This window comes from Pelodiscus sinensis, chromosome 13, assembly GCF_052426305.1.
Source record: "Pelodiscus sinensis isolate ZL-2025 chromosome 13, ASM5242630v1, whole genome shotgun sequence".
NCBI classification, from domain to species: Eukaryota; Metazoa; Chordata; order Testudines; family Trionychidae; genus Pelodiscus; species Pelodiscus sinensis.
In genome coordinates, this window is record NC_143064.1 from 24,718,358 (window position 1) to 24,734,630 (window position 16,273).

At 43.6% G+C, this 16,273-nt stretch overlaps 1 protein-coding gene across 4 annotated transcripts in view; it reads right to left on the reverse strand.

Annotated features, from left to right (window-relative positions):
- LOC102448690 (ubiquitin carboxyl-terminal hydrolase 12-like) overlaps window positions 1–12,092 on the reverse strand; it is a 45,116-nt gene extending 33,024 nt beyond the window's left edge. For 3 of the 4 annotated variants that reach the window (XM_014580124.4, XM_025178024.3, XM_006136174.5), the window contains exon 1: window positions 11,904–12,091. In XM_014580124.4, coding sequence (XP_014435610.1) covers window positions 11,904–11,951 — 48 coding nt within the window. In that variant the 5' untranslated portion in view covers window positions 11,952–12,091. Of the gene's footprint in view, window positions 1–11,903 lie in introns of all 4 variants that reach the window. The other variant, XM_075940868.2, reaches the window with a different exon arrangement.
- Window positions 12,093–16,273: the final 4,181 nt, after the last annotated feature.

The following is a 16,273-nucleotide window of genomic DNA, read 5'->3' on the forward strand; positions in this document are numbered from 1 at the left end:
ATAAAAGTGTTTTGATTAAGTACAAGCAATAGGATTTGAGTGGTAATAAGTGAGACCAGGCAGAGCAAAGTAGATAACAAATCAAAAGAAACAAAAATGCTTAGCTAATTCTACATTGAAACCTCAGTACAAACTTTTTCAAACTTATCCTAAATAGCCTTTATTTGGAGGGGCAGCTGGAAAAGAGTGTCTCCTCAGCCCAGGGTCTTCAGCTCCTTCCTTCAGGTGTGGCCCAGCCAAAAGACCCCTGCTTTCCTATTCTTTTTTAAAGAATTGAGGCCACATCCTACCAACCACAGCTCAGACTTAAGGACAAAAGAGATTTTCTAACAGTTGCTCATCAAGACTTTGACGGTAACACCCTCCATGCCTTTCATTCACATATTTAAAACCCACAAAGTATTCCCTACTCCATATATCTAATTTTACACACAAAAATGATACCTACATCAAAATAAGATAAACAGAACCAGTGGATCATGACATGAAGACTGACAGGTTACAAGAAATAATTTGCTCAAAGCACCTTTGAGATATGTATATCAGTGGGTGAGATCAGATAATGCAAGGTTCTATTGTCCCAGGCCACCTCCCGGATTGGAATTTTAAATTTAGATTAAAGAGCCTGCCAGGCTCTTGCTACAGTTCCAAAGTTGAAACCCCTCAGGGAGTGCAGGGCCAGCGGAGGGGACTGGCCCAACACTCCCTGAGCCTTTGAAAGGTACAAGAACCCTAGCAGAATTCTTATACATTTCAAAGGCAGAAGCAGGCTGGGAGCAGGGCTAGTGAGGGACTCCCCCGCTGGCCCCGTGCTCCTGGTACTTGAGTCTTTGAAATGCACAAGAGCTGTGACAGAAGCCCAGCCCCTGCAGTGCCTCAGCCTGCTGGGGCTCTTGTATATTTCAAAAACAGAATTGGAGAAGTGGCATGAGCAGAGACTGCTTCAGTCTCCACTTGCGCCATTTCCCACTGTGCTTCTACCTCCCCTGCCCACAGCAGACATTTTAAGCTGGCTCACCCCCAGCACCGACTCTTGCTCCCAACTCTTGCTATCTCTCTCACAGAGGAGGCGGGGGAGGGGGAGAAAGAGAGTGACTAGTCGCATCACTAGTCGACTATCCGAGAAGCTTATGCTTATTGGGTAATCAACTAGTCGCTTACATCCCTATTCCCAGAACACTAAATGGAAAACACTATGAGATGGGAAAACCATCAAAGAGGACCAAAACCCCTTGGAAGTGAAAAGGAATATTACAGCAGGCAGGAAAGCCTGAATAAAGCATTTTCAGTGTGACAGAATGTAGGGAAAGGCACTCTGGATCCATTCACTAAGGAAAACCATAGACCAGGGTTGGGAACCTCAGGCCTGGGGGTTGGATGTGGCCCCTGGCTTGCCTGGATCTGGCCCCCAAGGCTCAGGATTCCCCCTCCCTCCCAGAATTGGGGAGCCCATTCTGGTGCTCCAGCCCCTTTCACTCGCTCTCGTCCACGGGGCTGGAGCATACAACACTTACTAGCCTGGGCTCCTAGAGGCTCTGGTGTTTAAGGGGAATGTGGGGATTGTCTTTCTCCTCCTTGGTCAGGGGTTTCTTTGGTTGGGTTTTTTTGTTTTGTTTTTGTTTTGCTTCTCACTTGTGTGTGACCCCTGACTGATTTTTCTGTGGGTTAGCAACCCCCAACCTAAAAAAGTTGCCCCAGCCCTACCCTACGCAGAGGGGGGAGCTTTCATGGCTGTTTGGATTCTGGTTACTGAGAAACCAGCCAGTTCTGCAATGCACTTAATTTTTTTTTTGGGGGGGGGGGGATATACTTTATTAAATAGGAAAGCTAACTACTGATATGTGTGGACTTTAAGTTCTCATTTAGGATTTGGTTTTATTTTGTAACCACTTTTCGTCCCCCCCCCCCCCCCATTACTAGTTAAATCTTTATTCATTCTTAAAAAAAAAACCTCACTTTTTTCATAAGTATTCATTGGTGTTGTGTTGTTTACAGGAGTAGTAGTTTAAGATGAAACTGGTGCATATGGTGCAGAGGAGCCATAATTTCTGAGAAGCAGCCCATGTCAGGAGCTGGATATCACAGGGGAACAATTTAGAGGAATTTGGGGACAGGGGTTCACCTGTGAATCTGCAAGGCAAAGAAAGGGCTGGCATAAATCCAAAGGAGATGCTATGGGGATGAAGGACTCTCAATGTCAGGAAGCTGATACCCAAGAAAAATAATCCTCTTGCTGAAGGCAGATGACACACAGATCTATGGACCACAAGAACCATTACACCTTCTCTCAGGGATTCACCCTATAAGGTGTAGAAGACAGTCCACTCCCTGATCCTTCCCTAAGCCTTGTTTTCTCCTTTTTGACCCCTCCCCATGAGATAGGAAACCTTCTAATCTATAACCTGTTGGGAACACAACTAAGAACAGGCCTGTGGCCTCTAAATACAGCTGCCCATTTGACAGGGCCCAAGGACACACCCAGTCCACTAATACTGTCATCTACTTTGCAAACTGAAAATTAATTACAATCTGTGCCTGATCTTCACATACCAGTGCCAAATAATGACAGATCAACACTAGAAAAATACAGAAGCAGCTACTGATGAAAGATGAAGGCTAACACAATGGATTTGTGAATAGTATGAAGTTTCAGCTATTAAACATTTACACAATGGCCTAAAAAATAGGAGTATTGAAAAATCCAGTCACAGGACCTATTAGTGGATCAGAGGGGGGCATTCACATCTTAACACATGATGAGTTAAGTGGATAAATCACAGAGCATGAAGTTGAAAATACAGATGAGAGAGGCACAGAAGACAACACAAAATAATTGTCTACCATGCAGACCATTATCCTGACCACAAGGCCAGTGCTCTCTCTCAAACTGACATTGAAAGATTACAGACTAGAACACAGTCTGGTTTTGCAGATGAGAGGATGCATCAGGTCTGCAAAGAGAGGAAGACATATATGCCTTTACCCTGTTTCCTACATCCTGATTACTTCAATTTCTGCACTCACCTAAGGAAAAAGGAAATAAGATGCAATAATACAGAATGCCTCCTGAATCACCTCATACATATTTTAGGGATGTTAAATATTGGTTAATTGAATAGTCAAGAAACCCCATGAATTCTTATCAGTTAGTCAACTACTTTATAATACTCAGGGGTGGGGCCGGCAGCCAGTGCACTCCAGCCTCATTCCTGAGGAGCCCTCTGCCACTCTGCGCTATTGCCTCTGTATCAGAGGCGGCAGCATGGAGTACTAAGTGGGAGCTGGTCCGTGAGGGGAGCCAGCTTAAAAAGTAAGCCCCCCTTGCAGACTGGTTGTCTGTTGCCCAGTGCTGCTGCCTCTTATAAAGAGGCAGCAGCACGGGGTGGCAGCAGCCCCGTCTAAGGGATGTTTGAACTCCTGGACCCAGCGCAAGCCAGAACTGAGCTTGGCTCCCAATACACTTCAAATGTAGAGCCACAGCAGGGGAAGATCCTGGACCAAGCATGAGCCAGGACTGAGCAGGCCTGCCTGCCTGCCTGCCCAGCTCCTAATACATTTTAAATGCAGAGCTGCAGTGGGGTAGGTCCCAAACCCATCGCAAGCCAGGAGTGAGCTGGGCTGCTGGCCAGCCTGCTAAAAAATTTACTGGCGAGGGGGAGGGAAAGCATTTAGTCTATAGCATTAACTTATAAGCTTTTGCTTATCGGTTAATTGACTACACTATTACATCCCTAATACATTTTGCTGTTTTAATAGCTCTCTCTAATTAATTACAATCAATTGTTTAAGCTATCGGCATCTGATAGCACAATGTCAAAAGGACTCCAATATTCCAGTCAGTGAATGTTTCAAACAGACTTATACACTAACTCAGTGTGGGTTTATGCATGTTTCCCACTTTCCTCATGGTACCACTGCGCGAGGGTTACAGTGCTCCTCTCCACAGATCACCCAAGGGGTTTGGATCCTTAAACCTATGATTAACTTGAGAATAATGGGTATATCAAGATCCCCCTCATTGCAAAAGTGTCCCTGCAGAGGGATATAGCAAAGCTTCCAAAGATACCTCACGATCCACACAGTCCCTGTTGGCAAGTGCTTCAAAACCGCACCACCTAAAAGAGATGGTGCAACAGCATTATTTACAATCTGAAAGACCCCACTACATTTCAGGAATGCATGCTTCTCAACTCCATTGTTTTTCTCTGTCTCTATGTGTACTACAGTTCCTCTGGGACTTCTCAGGGCAAGAGGGAGAAAGAAACAACTACTGCTCTTCCTCCTATGTGAGTTCAACCACTGTTACTACCCTCTGTGCTTCACAACAAAGAGAGCACGATAAGCAATGGTTTGACTTACTAAAACACAAAATCAGAGTAAGTGCCTCTATCTCAACTTACTAAGTTTGAACTGAAGATGATAATGCATATTTGCATATAATGCCAAGAGAACAATGCATATTTTTTCTTGTTCATATACCCAGAAAAATCTTATGGCTACAATTTATAAATCCAAAAGAAACAAATCATGTTTTTATGTGAAAACATGGAATTGTTAAATACATAATGATCCAATTACAAAGACTCTTAGCTAGTCCTGAATAATTTACCAGATACCTCCTAGCCACAGACCAATTCAAATGATTGGTGAAGAGCCATCAGAATCATTCAGGGGCCAGTTGAGAAGCTCAGCCCAATCCCTGCTTATGGACACCGAAAAAGTATTAGCACTGGTACAAGATGATGCTCCTCGACGTATGGGATTTCAATCATCTTTCTTACAATTTCTTGTACTATCAGAGGACACCACACCAACTTAGGCAACTGAAGAGTGTTTTTGTCCTTGCCTCAGCATCAATGGATACATAAATGACATCCACTGGCCTAACTTGTAAATCCTCACCTCAGAGTGATGGGATGGACGATGTGAAGAGTAGGGATGTTAGATACCGTGTAACAGAATAGTCACGTAACTGCATAAAATATTATATGACAATTCGATAGTCCCTAGGGGCGGGGCTGATCCCACTTCCAGGGAGCCCTCTGCCATCCCATGCTGCTGCCTCCCCTTACATAGGCTTCCCAAATTTCACCCACTGTAATAGATCTATATATTGTTAAAAGGCAATTATTAGATAAATTATATACACCTCTTTGGAGCTGGGACTAAAACCTCAGCTTCAAAAATGCAAATTTTTAACCACCCGAGTTAAAGGAATTCTCTCCAAATTGAGGTAATAGCTGGTTCCTTATCCAGAGGAACAGATGGCATAAATTTAGAGCAAAACCAGATAGCACCATCACCTACTGAGTAGAACCCACTCGGAGGCTACAGAGGAGAAGGCTAAATCTCCCCTAAGAAAGGTGTGCACTAAAAAATTAGCCATCTCAACTTGTTGATCCACTTTGTGTCTTACTTTGTGATACACCTCAGAACAGGAACTTCCACAAAGCATGAGCTTTTAAATTCAACGTGATTTTAAATTCAAGAACTAATGGCAAGTAGTACAAATCTTCCAGAAAGGATGTACTATATGATTTGCCAAGGTCTCCATATAGTCACTTTTCCTCCCTAAAACCAGTAATATATGTTAGTATTAACTAGCTGAGCTCTTATCTTAAGAGTGAACAGCAACTTTTTGTTTCACTTCAGATTCAGTTGAAGAAGAAACACATAATTGGAAACAGAAGTAAGGATTTAAGGACTAGTCGATTCCCCCCTCCCTTGCTGCCTCTATCAGATAGAGGCAGCAAAGGAGGGAGGAGAAGGGGTACTTCAAAGCCGCAACACTGCACGGAGCCCATACCAAGCTCCGTGCAGTACTGCCACTTTGAAATGACTCCTCGGTGTTTCAAAGCAGTGCCGCAAGGAGCTGACCCCAGCTCAGCTCTGCGGTGCTGCCCCTTTGAAACAGTACCTCGGCATTTCAAAGCAGCAGTGCCACACAGCTGAGCTCAGGCTCTTTGTGGTGCTACCCCTTTGAAACGCTGCTGTGGTGTTTCAAAGGGGCAGCACTGCTTTGAAATGCCAAAGCAGCATTTTAAAGGGAGCAACACCACACAGCTGAGCCTGGAATCAGCTGTGCTGTGTTGCCCCACCACCATCGTGTTTCAAAGCAGCAGCTGTGTGGACTCCCCAACTGATCCTGGGTTCCAGCACAGCATTTCAAACTGCACAGAGTCCGGGATCAGCTGGGGAGACCCCAGCTAACCCCGGGCTCCACACAGCATTTCGAAGGGGCAGCGCAGCATGGAGCCCGGGGTCAGCAGGGAACTCCTCAACTGTCCCTGGACTCTGCGCAGTTTGAAATGCTGCACTGGAACCTGGGCTCCACGTGGCTGCTGCTTTGAAATGCTCACTAAGGACTCTTGTACATTTCAAAGTGGCACACCTGCATGCAGCCCAGAGTCAGCGGGACTTCCTGCTAGTTCCGGGCTGCATGCGGAGTTCCGCATTCATCCTTTGAAATGTACAAGGCCCCAGCAGGGGCATTTCAAAGTGGAAGCGCCCTCATGGAGTCTGGACCCAGTAGGGGCTCTGTACATTTCAAAGGAGGAATGTGGAAGTGCCTATTGACTAGATGAGTGATTGATGAAAATTGCATTGACTACTCAACTAGTAAATTACTTGATATTTAACATCCTTAAACAGAAGTCTGAGTTGGAAGTTGACCTATATTCCCCAGTTATCTACTGTTCTATCATCCCCATAAAGTGACCAGTACAACAAAATTTTAACAATATATTTGTCAGTGAAACAAGACAATTAAAAAACCTCACTGATGTGGATCACGTGTGCCTTATATGGCAACTAGGAATGTGAAAGTTTAACCATGTAAACAGTTAACCGATAAGCCTTGGTTAATGTTCACTGTCACACACAGGTTGTCGCCCCACTCCTGAGGAGCTAGCTGCCACACCACGCTGCTGCCTCTGTATCAGAGGCAGCAGTGCAGGGGTAGCAGCTGGCTCCCTGAGTAGGGCCGCAGGTGGAAGCCAACTGCTTTCCTGTGCTGCTACTTCTGGTACAGAGCTGGCTCCCAGCACACAATGGCTCCTGGGGTGCCATGTGTGACCCCATGTTCCTGTCTCTATCACAGGCAGCAGCGCAGGGGGTCCCTTGTGGGAGCCAATATGCACAGGGAGCTGGTTAAAAGCCAACTCCCAGTATACACCAGCTCCTGGGGAGCCAACTGCTGGCCCCCACATCACTGTGTAACCACTGAATTTTTCAGCAATTACAAAGTTACTCAATAACATACATTTTAACATCCCCATGGCAACTAACACGTTTATTTGCAAGTTAAATGAACAAAATGAATAGTAAAATACTCATTTCATTTCTTGCCGTTGTTTTCTATGCTCAATAGTCACTCCTCTCTCTTGCCAGCATCATAGATAATAATTAGGCCCATTCTGTACTGATCTGGGGGACAAAAATAGGACTGCCATAAATATATGCTGAATTTGTGTTCCTCAGGTATGTCTTGCTAGCTTTGAAGAGCTATTAGATGAAGATCCAGGGGGAAGTGACCTTAATTAGCTTACTGTGCTACACAAACATTGCTGTGAACTCTTTGTTAAGACACATCACAGAAATCAGAGAAAAAGAAATATCAAGATTCCTGCCTCATCACTCATTGCTATAAAAGTATTCAGTCCCAGTGGTGTCAATGCAAAAGCTACAGATAATGCAATAAAGCAAGCTGATTACCAACTCAGAGGTTTTTTTGTTAAGCCTCAGTTTAATGACTAGCAGAAAAAAGAGACTTCCTGGCAGTTCAATCAGTCTGTAATGAAGACTCATAACATCTTTCTTTTCCTAGAAAGTTGCAGTATCTGATTTAACAAAATTCTAGATTTAGGCACAAAGAGAACTGGAACTGCTCAGGTATGAAATTTTAAATAACTTCAGCTCAAGATTCATGTGTCTGTCCAGGGGACATAAAGAGATGTAGGAAATGTCACCAATATCCTCTCCAATGCATTCCCCTAATTAACAACACAGGCATTTACAAATCATGGAATATGTGACGAAAACATCTATTGGTAAGAAGGCAGTGAAAGTCAAGTCTGCTCAGCACAGATATTGGCCAGTGGGCCATTGATAGTCCACCAATAACTTGCTAATGGTTTGTGAGGCTTTGTTTAGTCACATGATGTTGGCTGTATAAAACACAATAAAAGGGAGTTACGGTACATTAAATATTGTCCTTATATCTGTTAGTAATGTTAGCAATTGCTGTCGTTGCTACAGGATATTTGGCAATTGTTACTAGGAAGAATAGTGATCACACAGAGGCAAGAGGGGTCCATCCAACACTTGATATGTGATTCACACCACAAAAAGTTTGTGAATCCCTTTAAGGAGGGTGGTTGGGTTGCAATTTGCATTCAATGTTACAGATAGAGTTTAAATGACCAATGTTGATCTTCTGTTTATTTTTAAAAGATTGCACTGTCTATTAGAATGAACATGAGACTGGGAGCTATGAGCTCCAATCTGGGAGCTATGCACTCTGTTTCTACCACTGACTCAATGTGTGACTCTTAGCAAGTCATAACTTCCTTGTGGTTAGTTTCCAAGTCTATCAAACATAGATAATATCACAGAAGTGTTATGAGGATTGCTTATAGAGTACTTTGAAGATGTATAACAATTAATGTGTGCCACATTCTTAGAATCCTAAAGAAAAGTTAATTCCTAACATGCCTTGTTTAAGTAATTAAATAGTTTATACATCCTTAGGATTTATGGGGCCTGTGAAGTATTATTAAAATGTCACACCTATGCCCTACTTCCTCTTGGAAACACAAATATACGCTTATAACCAGCGCATTTGCCCCTGCAGCATGCGTTGGTTGTGTGGCAAGACTGGATTAACTTTTTGTGAACTCAGATCCAGGTATATTTGTGAGCCTTGATGGGGGCAATGAAACATGATGCGGAGGAGGTCATTCCTTGGAAAGAGGGACCAACCAGTAAGCATTGGGGTATAGCACAGCGAGTGGTGACCCTGCTTCATTCAATGTGAGAGCATTGTTTACATACTGGCAGCACATTGGGGTGGGTCCGTGCTATAAGAACATAAGAATGGCCATACTGGGTCAGACCAAAGGTCCATCTAGCCCAGTATCCTGTCTTCCGACAGTGGCCCCAGAAGGGGTAGACGGAAGACAATGATCAAGAAATTTTTCTCCTGCCATCCTTCTCCAGCTTTTGACAAACAAGAGGCCAGGGGCACCATTCCTTACCCCTGCCTAACAGCCTTTATGGACCTAACCTCCATGAATTTATCTAGCTCTTTTTAAACTCTGTTATAGTCCTAGCCTTCACAGCCTCCTCTGGCAAGGAGTTTCACAGGTTGACTGTGCCATACAGTCCCTCCACCCATGACCACCTGGACCTGCTATGCTTAGCACCTCCTCCAATGCACAGTGCCTTGAACATGAGCAGCACCTCCCTAGGAGTAGAGGGTATAAAGAGGAGGCAGCTTCTCTGGGCCAGGTCCCTGATGAATATTATTATGCTAACCAAAAGCAAAATCAGGACAGAAATAAAACCAAATACAAACATGTATGCTTGTGGCCAAAGATACCAAGAACAAACCAATTAATAATGGACGCATAACTTGAGGTTGGCTGCATGATCACAGGAAGCACTCAACCTTACATTTGCTCTCTTAATTCTCTTACTCTGATATTCACTCTGTTGAACTGGGGAATTTGTTCAGAGTCCTGTCTGGGACTGAGTCAATAATGAGCAAGGTGGAGCTCTGAGTAGGGAATTTTGTATCAAAGCTATAGTCCAGCAACTTCCCATGGACTTATTTTCACTTGTGTTTGGGTAGGGAAACAGAGGTCCATGCATGCACCTGTGCAATTTTAAATGAGCTTGTATCTGAGATTATTCAGTTAAATCATGCTCTTAGCACTAAATTGCTGCAACTATATCTTACAGTGTGATCCACCTCAAATTAAGCAAAACCAGGTAGTCAATACTTGAGAAGACCACCTCAAAAACATCTGAACACTGTAGAAAGCAGAACTGGCTAGTTGCTAACATAAAAGAATGGTACCAAATCAACACTGAATTGATACCCCAGAATCATTGTGTTGCTAAATGTATTGTTGTTTTGATGCAATGTAAAATTGACAAGACAATTTGTGATTATTAAGATCCTATCAAACTATAAGAAGAACAAGAGAATTTAGCTTGAATGCCCTGGTCAAATTCCAAATCATACAACTGCATCTTGCCAACTAGGAATGTATAAGGGTAACTGGTTACCCAATACGCATTGCCTTACCCACATGCATAATGGGGTAACTGGTTAACTGGCACCCAGTCCACCTGGAGCAGCCCCATGCCTGCGCCGTGCCACAGGACTGCTCCAGCAGCCCCTCATCCGCAGTGCTACCAGGCAGGCTGGTTAACCAGTCAAACATATACTTTAACTGGCTATCATTTTAAACTGGATTTTACATCACTACTGCCAAGCTAAATTTGAGCAATAATTTCAATTGGATAAATGGTTTTTCTGCATGAAGAAGAGTTCTAAAATATTGTAGCATTGTTATGTGCTGTTGAACAGAAGCAATATGTTGAAGCAGAGGCAACTGTTTATAGTGGTAAATTAACTGGTAACTGTGTATAATTTATGTCTGTTTTAGTTTATTAAAGGTACTAAATAAATGTAAAGTCATTAATTACTATACAGTCTCACAAATCCTATACTAACACCACAGATGAAACTCATGCTATTTATATTAACCAGAGTGGAAGGTTACACATTTATTTAAAACAATTATACTAATTTACGGGAATTTTGCTTTTGGGACCAGTGGTTGCGAACAAGTGTGAAGTCTGACTTTTTCTCATGCTCTCTGTGGCTGTCCCTCCTCACTTTTAAACACTTTTAAAGGTTGATGTTGGATCAGGGCCTACATGACCACTCAAAGGCTGACAAAGTGGTTATTAAAAGGAGACTTGTTTCTGCTAATTATGAAACAAAACACTACTAAGATTTGGGCTCATTCCTGCAGAGTACCACCAACATATCCTGCACCAAGTCTCATTGACTTCAATGGTCTCTACAGGGAAGCAAGACTATGCTGGAAGTCTGAATTAATGAGGGCGAGTTTAAAAATATGCTGTCCCTGTATGGTGCATTATAAAGACTTTTTTTTTTTAACTACACACACTAGAAGGCAGGTACTATACCTACTTGTACGGCCAGAAAGCACCTGGCACAATGAAGGCACACTAACAACATGCATAAATCATAGTACTCATACAGGGCTTTGAATCATTTTAATAAATTCTAAATTTTGATAAAACTGTGTTTTTTTTTCAAGTTTTTAATTCTCAATACCGACCCTTCTAGAAGAGAGATCACTTGGCTCCTGAGGTAAGGGAAATCTTCCCAATACCAGGAAGAATGCATGGGGCCAGGTCCTGATCCTGGCAGTGTGGAAGTAAAGAACTCCCATGGGGCATGGGGCAAGGACTGGGCAGACGCTCCAGGAGCGAGTGTTGAGGATGGGGCGGGATCTCTTGGTTCCCAGGGGCCTGAGGGGGTTCAAGGGAAGGACCCCACCTCTCCGGGCGCGGGCCCTGGGGGAAGGGCAGCCTTTTGGGAGGTAGTCGCTGCAGGAGGAAGGGCCCCTATTACGCCAGGCGGGGGAAGCGGAGCCTAATGGGGGAGGAGAAGGGATCTCTTGACCCCACCACAGCGAGAAGTGGCGGCTCCGGGGGGAAGGGCCCCACCGCTCCAGGCCGCGGGCCCTGGCGGACAGGAGTCTCCTGCCGCTCGGGAGCGGCTGGGGAAGGGAGCCCTTGAGCGGTGCCTCCGGGATGCCCCGCCCGCCCTGCCGCAGCCACCGCCCCGGCTCCGCACTCACCATGGTACAGATGGAGGCGAGTCTCCGGACCGTCATCAGTATTTCCATCCGCCCGACCCAGCCCCGGACCCCGCAGCCGCCCCCGCGGCCGCCGACGCCATGTTGGGACCCAGCCACTCAACTGACAGCGGCAGCCAGAGCCGCAGGTGGCGCAACAGCCAATCGGGTCCGGGCGCTGCCGGTGCGGCCGCAAAACAGCGCCGGGTAGCCCCGCTGCTCTGCTAGGAAGGGGCCGCCCCCCTCCCTTCCCTTCCCTTCCGCCCGCCGTCACTCCTTGGCTTGGAGCGCGGGGCCAGCCCACAGGCTCCCTGCAGGGCTCTTCCCGGGGGCCGGCAGGGAACCGCCCGAGGCGGATCTCGGCGCCAGGGAGGCCTCGACTTTGCTCTTGGTGCTGCTGCTGCGGCCTCCCCCCCCCTATTAGAGCGACCCAGCTACCCGGCGCCGGGGTGGGCGGCATCGCAGGCTTGACCTACCCCCCTGCGCAGAAGGATGCTCCGCGGGGGGGGGGGGGGGTCCAGCTACCTTCCTTCCACGGGGGAAGCGCTTGTGCTGCAGCATTTTAGGGGCCTGACTCGCTTTAGTGATCTCAGGCGGTCACTGAGCCCTGACCTGCCTCAGTTTCCCCATCTGTAAAAGGGGGCGCAGATACCTAACTCAGAAGGAGGTGGTGTGAGATATATTTGCAAAGCACTGTGGGGTCCCTAGGCAGAAGATACTCAAAAAGAGTCAAGTGCTGTTAGTATTTATTAAGTGTTTAGAGAAAGTGTCCAAAGGCCCCCTTCCAGATCAGCCTATGGAGCTGTGCATTAGGGATGTAAACTGTCATTTAAAAAGTTAACCACTTAAATACCATGTTTAAGTGGTTAACCATGGAGCAGCCCCCTGCATGTGGTGCAACACCACTGTGGTCAGGGTCCAGAGCAGCCCCCCCCCCCCGAGTGGTGGGCCTGACTGGGCTAGAACAGCCCCACTATGTTGAAGGCAGCTCTAGCCAGGCCAGGTCAAGCCTGCTGCACCACCGGCAAGGGCTGCTCAGGCTTGGCCAGGCCCACTGCACCATGCCGGGCCACTGGTTAACTGGTTACCAGGAGGCATCACCCAGTAAGAATGATGCTTACTACGTAACTGGTTACCCCTTTACATCCTACTGTGCATTGAACAAAGTAAGAGACTCAGCGAGTTTACAGCTATGGATAATTCCAGGGAGATGCCTATACAGTCACACCTGATGTGGTGGAAGTTTTTCGTGAGAGACCTGAAGAATCTTATGGAAATTCTTTAGGGTTTTTGTTGTTGTATTCTGTATAAGAGACCAGATCACCAACAAATTGTATTTTAGAGAGAGATTTGATTGGATAAATAAGCCTGATAGTGGTTTTTCGTTAAGTAATTCTGTGCCCTTCTGCAGCATGTTTATTTATCTCAGTGGAACCACAAAATCTACGCTTTTAGTGCACATTTCTGTCAGTGATCACAGTAGTCATTGTACATCAGTGGGAAAAATCAGTGAATACTATTATAGCTTTGCCTAATGGCACATTGCATATCTGGAACAAATTGTTTTTTTTTTAAATACATAAATATGTAGATTTATCAAAAGGTTTGCCAGAGTTATTATGGACAGTTAAATTTTATGTAGCGTTCTTTATCAAGTCTAGAAAGAATATGAAAACTTTTTATTACATGTATAGTTTTGTTGAAAAGTGCTGATTAATAAGATTAAAGAATAAAGCCGTGTATAGTTGCAGAACAGGTACAGCATGGGCAGTGACTATATAGACTTCCCATGCACTGCAATTTACCCGTGTCTCACAGAAACACCTTTAGGGATAGGGAGGCAGTTCAGCTTCTGAAGCACAATCTTTTTTATGAGGCCTACAGCTTCTGCTCTGTTTGGGTTACTTGCCAGCAGCTATGTTCTGTAATACATGTTGCAATTCCATGTTATTTAGTACTTTCTCTCATGGAAAAAATTCAATGATTTCAAAAAATAATACAGACATAAAGGATAATTGCTATTTTAAACATTCCTATAGAGCAACTAAACTAGGAAAAGAATCAACAGATAATGAGATTAGCAGAACCTTTAACTATTTTTTTTAATTCCCTCTCTCCCTCCCACCCCTAAACAGAACAAAATACAAAATCCTTACAATTATTTTTAATATGGCAGCACCTGCAGATGTCCATCAGGATCAGAACTCCCATGTGCTAGGTAAAATATGGAGTAAAAAGAACATTTTCTGATATAACTGCTAGGTCATACACCCTTACTTTTACCTTTCCCCAACCACTTCTCCCTCAAAACCTACTTCCCATTAGTCAAGGTGAAAGACCAAACAATGGAAGGATTGTTTCATACACATACAGAATTGAAACTATTGTTACATTTTCTTATCTAATTCAAGAGTATTTTTGTACATTTCACAATTATGGTAATTTTAAGCTACAATGACCAGAAAGATCAGAAAAGTGCCACTTTTGTTTAGTGCAGAAGCCTGGCATGGTGTGAGAACTGGTATTTGGGCTGTAGGTTTTCTACAAAGAACAAAGAATGTCAAACAAAGCTATAAAGAACAATCTATTGTTGTTTTAAATGTATTCAGGGTCAGAAGAGACATATACAAACTGCCAGCAGTGAGTCTTGTCACAGCATCAGCTAAAGCATACTACAAGTATAATTTCTCTTTTATTTAGCTTCTCTTCCCAGAAATGATTCATCTGAATGCACCAGCCAAAAGACTATTTTCTACAACTGAGGATGTACAGTATATATATTAACAGTTGTTATAAATACATTTTCAGGGAAAGCTGTTGAAGTCTTGTAGTCGGAACACAAGAGTAGGAGGCAGATCTGACTCTAGGCCTGGTCACTGACTTGTGCTACCTAGAGCAGATTGCTTCACTGCTCTGTTCATCTGTCTCTCCCACCATAAAATCTGCAAGTATTAATTAAAGTTTTAAAAGCATGTTATTGTCTCGTAGAAAAGACACACTGGAAATGCAAAATATTTGTTTTTTTAAGATTCTCCATACCTGAATGTGAGTGCCAAATAAAAGAGGTAAAAACATATTTAAACCCATCACCAAAACCAATGCAGACTAGTAAATAGCTATGAATGAAAGTTGGTGCAGAACTAAATAACAAAATCTCCCCACGACATTTAGATGTGTAGAATTTGGGAAAGGACCACTCTAAGGATGTTGTGTGAAACATCTGAAACTTTTGGGGAAAAAGTTTAGGATTATACTATACTTACAGTTTTGAAAACATTTTCCCCCTTAATTTAAACCATTGTTTTTCCAAGGAAAGTTGAATGAAAAATATGTTATTCTAGTGAAATGTAAGCCCATTGTACACACATAATAAAGATCCTATTGAAAAATAATTCTTACTCTGAGTTATACAATCCTAAATAATGTGACTCACTCAATATGGTTTCAGTCAATGAAATGTTATTTTGATAATCTATAAAATTAGATAAAGAGAAGATTAGGAAGCCTCAGAATTTTACTGTATAGTTTAAAAGAATCATGTCAATAATTTGATTATAAAACTGATTTTATAGATTTTAAGGGTTTCTTTTCAATATATTCAGACTTTGACTCAGTAACATGTTTAGAACAGAATAAATATGTTGATCAATATATTCAATTAGTATTCCATTTACCCTTCCCCGAGAAATTTGTCCTGTACTCACAATACTTCTGTAAAATCAGAGCAATTTTGAAATAAATTTCTTGTGCCATATTTTTGATTGGGATGATTAAGAACTTGCTGTCAGATTCTTGCTCTTAGAAATTTGGAAACTGATTATAGAACCATTGCCCCAAAAGCTCCATAGTCTGATGCTTAGTCATAAGACTGGGAATCAGCTTGTCAGCCTGGGTTCTATTCCCACCTCTCAAAATGACTATAATAATTTACAAAGCAATAATACTTGGCCTTCACACAGCAAATCAATATAGCTGTTATTAAGTAATTATTAGCAGCCTGCTTTTATAAATGGAGAAACTGAAGCATCCTAAATCACTTGACTCCTATGCTTATTTTCCAAGACCACTGTGCACCAAGGCTGGATTTCAAGTGCTTAGCATCTAATGTGCACTCAGCATGCTGAGCTCTTCTGACAATGGGAACTTGCGGTTTTTTAACAGCTTGTCCCCCATACTGTGTTGAAAAAAGGGTTAGGAGTTGGAAGACACAAGGCCTGATTTTCCATTCTGCTACACTAGTTTTTTGTCACCATCATGCTCCTGGATCCTAAAACCTGCTTCAGGAAGAACTCATGGCTATGCTGTGACTGAAAGATGCTGCAAGACTCTGAATTTCCTGGGTATAGACGCAGAAGCAGAACAGCCAGCTATTA